Source organism: Monodon monoceros, unplaced genomic scaffold (assembly GCF_005190385.1).
Source record: "Monodon monoceros isolate NGI ecotype Baffin Bay Population unplaced genomic scaffold, NGI_Narwhal_1 Super_Scaffold_18, whole genome shotgun sequence".
In the NCBI taxonomy this organism is placed as follows: domain Eukaryota; kingdom Metazoa; phylum Chordata; class Mammalia; order Artiodactyla; family Monodontidae; genus Monodon; species Monodon monoceros.
Genome location: NW_021703774.1, coordinates 165,844,274 through 165,850,851, shown reverse-complemented (window position 1 = coordinate 165,850,851; position 6,578 = coordinate 165,844,274). Strand labels below are relative to the sequence as shown.

General features: G+C 53.8%; 1 protein-coding gene across 2 annotated transcripts; it reads right to left on the bottom strand.

The window, feature by feature from the left end:
• Positions 1–2,639: 2,639 nt before the first annotated feature.
• Positions 2,640–5,922, bottom strand: PLA2G2E (phospholipase A2 group IIE). Of its 2 annotated transcripts, none has more exons than XM_029231197.1 (4): positions 5,829–5,922; positions 4,938–5,079; positions 4,623–4,729; positions 2,640–2,782 (listed from the first exon to the last, which is right to left on the bottom strand). In XM_029231197.1, the coding sequence occupies exons 1-4, from the start codon at positions 5,866–5,868 to the stop codon at positions 2,640–2,642; spliced, it is 432 nt and encodes a 143-aa protein (XP_029087030.1). In that variant the 5' UTR covers positions 5,869–5,922. The 2 variants fall into 2 exon arrangements, with proteins under 2 accessions (XP_029087030.1, XP_029087031.1); XM_029231198.1 differs by having other exon boundaries at positions 4,938–5,076; positions 5,829–5,868.
• Between the last annotated feature and the right edge of the window lie 656 nt (positions 5,923–6,578).

Genomic DNA, 6,578 nt, shown 5'->3' with positions numbered 1-6,578 from the left:
TGGACGAATGTCCATGAAATAATAATTGGACTTAACTCTGGAATTCCAATGTGATTTGATTTCTAATCGCTTACTCAGCAAGTTATTTAATTGAACACTTGGTTCATAGCTTTTGTTAGGGGCCAAGTGGGAACAAAAGCAAAAACCATCCAAATCCTATCATCAAAATTGGAGACGCAAGCTATGAAACATTCAGGTAACAAAGTCCCCTCCCCAGCCTTGATTTAGTCCCCATGCCTCATTCAGCCATTAATTCATTCACTCATTCATTCATTTGATAAATTAATAAACATAAAGCATTTAGAACAGTGCCTGGTGAATGCCAAATGCTTAATAAACGTTAGGTATTTTTTGTTATTATGACTATCATTCATTCATTTATGGGATGCTTATAATGTGCTAGGCATTATTTTGTGTACATTCACACATGCTAATTTATTAAAACCTTGCTACAATCAACCTACCAGGGAAATGTCATTGTTCTATTTTACAAGTGCAGACACTGAGGCTGTCTGTGGCCATATATCAGTGCTTTTTGGATTTCAGTGTACACACACGAGTCACCTGGGGGTCTTGTTAACTCGGCGGTCTGGGGTCAGGTCCAAGATTCTGCATTTCTAATAAGCTCCCTGAGCAGCGAGGTCTAGAACAGATGCACCACTGCTAACTGGCAGAGCAGAGGGCTCTACCTGGAAGCTCCGACATCAAGTTCAGGGTTCTCCTTTCCTTTTTTCAGCCTTTTCCACCAAGTCTGCACTGGAAATCAAGCGTATGTACTGTAGACACAAACAGGATTTAGACGGAATCATTCTTGCATTCACCAAATATTTATTGATTCTTCGAAAAACAGACTGCACCGAGGCTTGTTCTTAAGTTCCAATTTTCACCCTGTCAGATGGTTAAGCAACTGTAACATGACAAGGTACTCCTTCCATCGCTGCCTTGAATCCATAACGCCCAGAGCACCACCTCTCTCCATCTCCCGCAGGTCAGTTCCTTCTTCGTGTGTTTCTCGTGTATGCAGTCGTACCATCATTCTAAGATGTCTGTAAGGACTTACTGATTATTTCTCAGCATATGATTACTGAAAGTGCGAGGCGACCGGTTTCACTAGACCAGAAACATACTTTGCCCCCATGATGAAGGGAAATTCAGGCTTAAGCCAAATTTGTTTCCACCTATTAGCCTGAACAAAATGGACAACAGAGGGCGCCTCAGGACCACTCTTCCCAACAAACACTGTGCTCTCTTCCCCACCCACACACACTGTGCTTTACGACCTGGTCTCCTGGTGATTATTCGCCAAGGATTTGAGTCAAGTCACAGCCACAACGCACACACATCTGCCCCTCTCGTGTTTTGTTTGTTTGCGTTTGTTTTGCTAGCACAGAACTTCTTCACCTTTTAAAATGTATGATGATCATCGATTTGATGGCTTCAGGCTCCTTCCTGCCCTCAAAGTCCTGAAAGTTGCACATGTGCCATGAAATGGACAAAGGGAGTGGATGTTTATTACCTGGCCGCTGAGAGCGTTGCCTGTGCGATGCTTTTTTACATGCTTTATCTCATTGAATAGGCTCATCCCAATCCTGGAAGATTTTATCAGCATATTATAGATAGAGGAGATATATCTATATGTAGGAGTAGAATCTGCTGAAGTTCATTGCTTCCCAGATAGGCTGCATTCCATTTGATGGGAATCCTTTGGTGCTTTAAATTGGCTCCAGAGTTGGCCCTAGGGTGTTGGATGTTGAAACCTTTCCTCTTCCCCTCCCTGTATCAGGAGCCTGACCTGGCCTGGGCATCCTCACAGCTGACCTCCCCTGGGCACCCTAGGCTGTCCAAGATGACAACCAGAGGGGTAGAGTGTCAGTGACTGATACCCACTCATGAAGAAATGAAGGCACACTGGCATGGGAGTGAGGACACCCCTTCAGGTAGAACTTTCCCTCTCTGAGCCCCGGATGCCCATCTGTCAAGGGAGGGCTTCGAAAAAGGTGATTTGAGAGCTTCTTTTCACTTTGAGCCAGTCTTCTAATGGGAGGGATTTGAAGCCTGATGACATGGTGGGGACAATATTTTTAGGTTGGTATTTTGCGTGCTTCTCACATTATGCCATATGGCCAGAAACATTCCTTCTAGAGATTGCCATTATTATCTTGGATAAGATGGTGGAATGTTAGAAAAAGAGAATCACAAAAACTCACTGTAATGGGAAATTAAAAGGACAGAATGTCAGAACTGTGCACAGGGGCCATCCGTGTCAGACCCACGCTGTGTCCCAGTACTTAGCACATTGTTGGCACATGGTGGGTGCTCAAAAAACGAATGAATGAATGAAACTGTAGACTAATTAAGCCCTACAATGATAGAATCTGAGGATCAGTATTAGAATTATGGGAAAATATCATTCACATATTCGGAAGAGGGAACTGAGATCCCAGGGGGTGGGTTATAGAATCTTCTGGGTGCTAAAGGGCCCCGGGCATGGCTCTTCCTCATCTGGGAGCTCTCAGGGAGGGATGGGTTTGCAGGAAAGGAATTTTCCAGAGGGAGGGGCTTTGGTGCCAACGTTCCGGAGGTCTGGGGCTCCAGCAGCTGAAGGGCAGGGGGCCGCAGGGAAGAAGCGGAGCACAGCCTTAGCAGGGTGGGGTAGGTCCGGTGCACAGCTTGTTGGGGTAACGGGCATATTTGCGGTCGTAGGTGCCCAGGTTGTCACGAAAGCAGAGAGCAGCCCTCTTGTCACACTCGCAGGTCTGTTGTTGGCAGGTGGTTCTGCCGGCTGGATGGGACGAGGTGAGTCAGGGCCTGGGCGCCTCGGTCCTGCCACTCTCAGACATGCAGGGGACTGCTCTGGGGTCCCTGTTCTCAGCCCCATTCTCAGCCCATTCTCATGGGGGATGTTCCAGGGATGGGTGAGAGAAAGGGCAGAGTCCCGGAGGGCCTGCTGGGGCCCAGGATGCTGGGAAGCCTGGAAGTTTGTTCTCCTGTCCTTTCCCAAGCCCACTCCACTGCCCTTAGCCCTTTCCCCCATGGGGAGACCATCTGGTTCGCTAACTGTCGTCCGCCTCGGCCCAGGGAGGGTGCATTTCCAGGCAACTCCTTCTCCCATGTAACGCGTTACTGACAGTGAGGCAGCCATCAGCCAGAGAGGAAAGCTGGGACGCTTACAGCAGCTCAACCCCAGATGGCCTCGGCGTGCCCCAGAGGGACTGAAACTGGGGCCTGCTCGGCCGTGCCTATCTCCCTCAGAGCGGACGAAGCCCATCTTCCTAGCATTAACTTTAGGGCTCCCCCTCCACACGTGGCCACACCCTGCCTGGGGAGCAGAGCTGACGTCAGCTCTGCAGGCACCAGGGGCCCCAAAGCCTCCTCTTCCCTCCACTGCCTCTGTCTGCCCTGTGTGGCTCTGGCTCCTTTTTGTCCCCACGAAGACATCCCCCGGCTCAGAAATATCCAGGTTCTTTACTGTGCTTCGCAAAGGTCAGCCTCATTCCCCATCCGGGTTCTGCTCTCACCTGCTCTTTCAGCAGCAGTCAGAGTTGGAAGGGGCTTAACAGCCACGTCAGCTCCTTTGGGGGGTTCTTACCAGAAGCTGGACTAAGCCAGGGAACTGAGTGATTGTCTCCCTTTTGTAGATGAGGAAGTAGAGGCTTTTGAGGGGTTACGTCACTTGCCCAAAGACATACAATGGGTAGGTGACTCCCTGACCCGGTGTCCCTCTTCACCTAACACCTCCCCTCACTCATCCTCTCAGTGCTGTCCCTGACAGGTGGCTTCCTAGCCTTGCATGAACCCCCAGGGATGGGGAGCTTACTACCTGTCAAAGCTGCCTTGCTGGGAACAGGCATCTCTGAGCCAAATCTGCCTCCAGTGGTTCTGGTCCTTGTTCTGCCCCTCCCCCAGGACAGACCTTAGAGATCTGAGTGGAGTCTTCTTTGACCCTCCTAGACCCTCCTGCTGTGCCCCACGCTGGGCCTGCCCTCCTTCCAGGCTGCTCCTGGCTTTGTGGCAGGAAGAAGGTTTGGTTCTCTGATCTGAGCTCCCTCCACGGGGCTGGGCTGCGTGGGGCCCTCCGCACTCTGACTCGGGGCAGGCTGCTTCCCCAGGCCGGGGACCAGAGGAAAGCTACTTGGTCCAAGTGGGCACTGGGCCTGGCAAAGATGAGCACCGGTGCGCTCAGCCTTTGGGAGCAGGGTCTGCTGTCCCAAATCCAAGCTCCAGCTCTCTCTGTCTGGGGCTCTGCCCTCAAGGCTCTGTCCTGGGAACCTTGCCTCTAGCTGCCACCCAGGCCCTGGGGAGGGCTGTGTGGGTACAGCTGCCCTGGGGCTCAGCTCTACCGCCTCTGGCTCCTCTCCCCAGAGGCTGGAGCTGGGAGGGCTCTGGCTAGGGAAAGTGCCTGGGGTCAGGGCAGGAGCTGATGGGTCACGTGCTCTCTAGGCTGGGTGCCACAGGAGCATCTGGGTAGATGGACAGGTCTCTCCCCACTTCCGTGATGATGGAAGATCCCACGCCCGCCCCAGCCCAGGTGACCAGGCTCAAGGGTCTCCGTCACGAGAGGGTTCCTAGCTGAAGCTCTCCCCCAACCTGGTGTCTGGGGGAGTCTAAGGCTGTTCGCTTACCACAGAAGATGCTGTGCCTGCTGGCAGAGAAAAGATACATTTCCAGTATGGGTTCACAGCCCAGCTTCTCCAGACTCCCATAGCAGCAGTCATGGGCGTGGCAGCACCTATAAGGGTCATGGTTGGCTTGGAGGGGCCTGTGAGCCAGGCTGGGCAGAACCAGGGGCTGCCTGGGGGGCTCAGTGCCCAAAGGGGCTCAAAGTGGAGGTCGGCCCCAACTTTCTAGGTGCCCCCAGCCCCTCCCTCCTCCCAGGATGCTCCCCCGGCCTCTCCATCCTCCAGCGAGGTGCTCTACCTGCTGGACCACCTGCTCACCAGTCTGTCTGGTCCACTGGCCCGTGGGAGCCGCCGAAACCACAGTAGCAGCCATAGTCAATGTACTGCAGTGCAGGCTGCCCTTTCATTCTCTCAGTCATCACCCCGAACTGGACCAGGTTCCCGACAGCCAGGGCCACTGCTGGGAGGGAGGGTGGAGGAGGTCAGATCCCTCAGGGCCCCACCCTCTGCAGCCAGCTGCCCCTGATGTGCCCCCAAATCTGAGTCCAGACATCTCTCTGATTGTCTAGGTAACCTCACCTCCCTAAGCACCTCATTCCCAATAATAGCAATGCTAAGCAGTAATAATACCCCCATGACATCATCGCACCTTGATCCCCTAGTCCTCACCCGCTCGTGTCAGCACACGTGACCCCCCACCCCCCACCCCGCTCTCCTTCCACCATCTCCCAGAATACCGCCCACTCATCCTCCCGGGTCCCTACCCTTTCTGATCGCCTCCCCAGGTGTCAGCCCCATCCCCGCAGGAACTCTGTCCCTGTCAAGTCCCATCAGGTGTCGCTGGATGCGCTTCCAAACCACCTGGACTTCCCCAAACTCCTCTAGGTCCTGATGATGCAGCAATGGGGGGCTGCCGACCCGGGCAGGTTAGAGCCAAAAATGGAAACTTAAGTGAGGGATGGAGCGGGGCTGGCAGGAGCTCGTGTGCTGTCTGGGATCCCTGCCAGGCCCTCTCCCCCGCCCCACCGGGCCATCCGGGCTGCTGTCTTCCCCTCTCCCCCCTCTCCACTGACTAGTGATGGCTCCGGAAGAACTGGCCTCCTCAGGATGTCCAATCACACCCTCCTCAGGGCCCAGCTCAGGGGCTTCCAGGGAGTTGGGGATTCCTAGCTGGGGCAGGGGAGGGGTAAAGGCAGGAAGGTTACTTACCCATGAGGCAAAGTAAGGTCAGAAGAGGGGGAAGCTTCATTCTGCTGGGAGGGGAGGGTGCAGGGAGTAGAGAAGCTGGGCTGCAGGAGAAGGAAGTCAGCAGGGGTGCCTCTGACCTCAAGGCCTCTCCGCATTAGTTAAATACCAGGGTCCTGTCCACTCCCCCTCATTAACCCCTGAATGCCCAGTGACGTAATGATACTTCCTGGTCTGACACTTTGGCCAAGTCTCCAGGGGAGGGGCCAGCCTGGGGCCTGTGGGCTCTGCTTCCAGGCAGTTTGGGGAAGGTGGGGTCGATCTGTGGGCTTTCTTCTCTCCGCCCTTCCCCTCCCCTCCTCCTTTCCCCAAATCACCGCGCTTGGTCCCACCGAGGAGCTATATGTCTTGGCTGTGCTAGGCGCTCTTCATTCTTGGTGTCTTTTTCTCATTCTCATTTTATTGATGCAGCCTAGAGAGGCTGAGAAACTTAAGTTCTCAGCTCCCTTGGCCAGGGAGCACCAAGGGCAAGTCTGTCCTGTTTCCATGACGCTAGCTCCTTCAGCATGGCCCCGACTCCCCTTCCTGCCCCTCAACCAGCCCCTGTGTTACCCAGACGGAGAGTGGTGATGGCAACTTGACTCCATAGCAGGGGGCCATTTGTCCAAGAACCTAGAATCCAAAGCCTGGGCGCTCAGCCAGCTGGGCTTAGGGTTTTTTCTTTATTGTTCTTTCCTGGGCAGGCTCCTGCTTGTTTGACAGGTAGCGAAAATA

Bases quoted from the DNA above. Each gene is read 5' to 3' on its own strand.
- PLA2G2E (XM_029231197.1), bottom strand. From the start codon at position 5,868: ATGAAGCTTCCCCCTCTTCTGACCTTACTTTGCCTCATGG. The intron at 5,080-5,828 runs GTAAGTAACCTT...CCTCCCTCCCAG, and splicing joins GACCTTACTTTGCCTCATGG to CAGTGGCCCTGGCTGTCGGG. The intron at 4,730-4,937 runs GTGAGCAGGTGG...TGACCCTTATAG, and splicing joins CCAGTGGACCAGACAGACTG to GTGCTGCCACGCCCATGACT.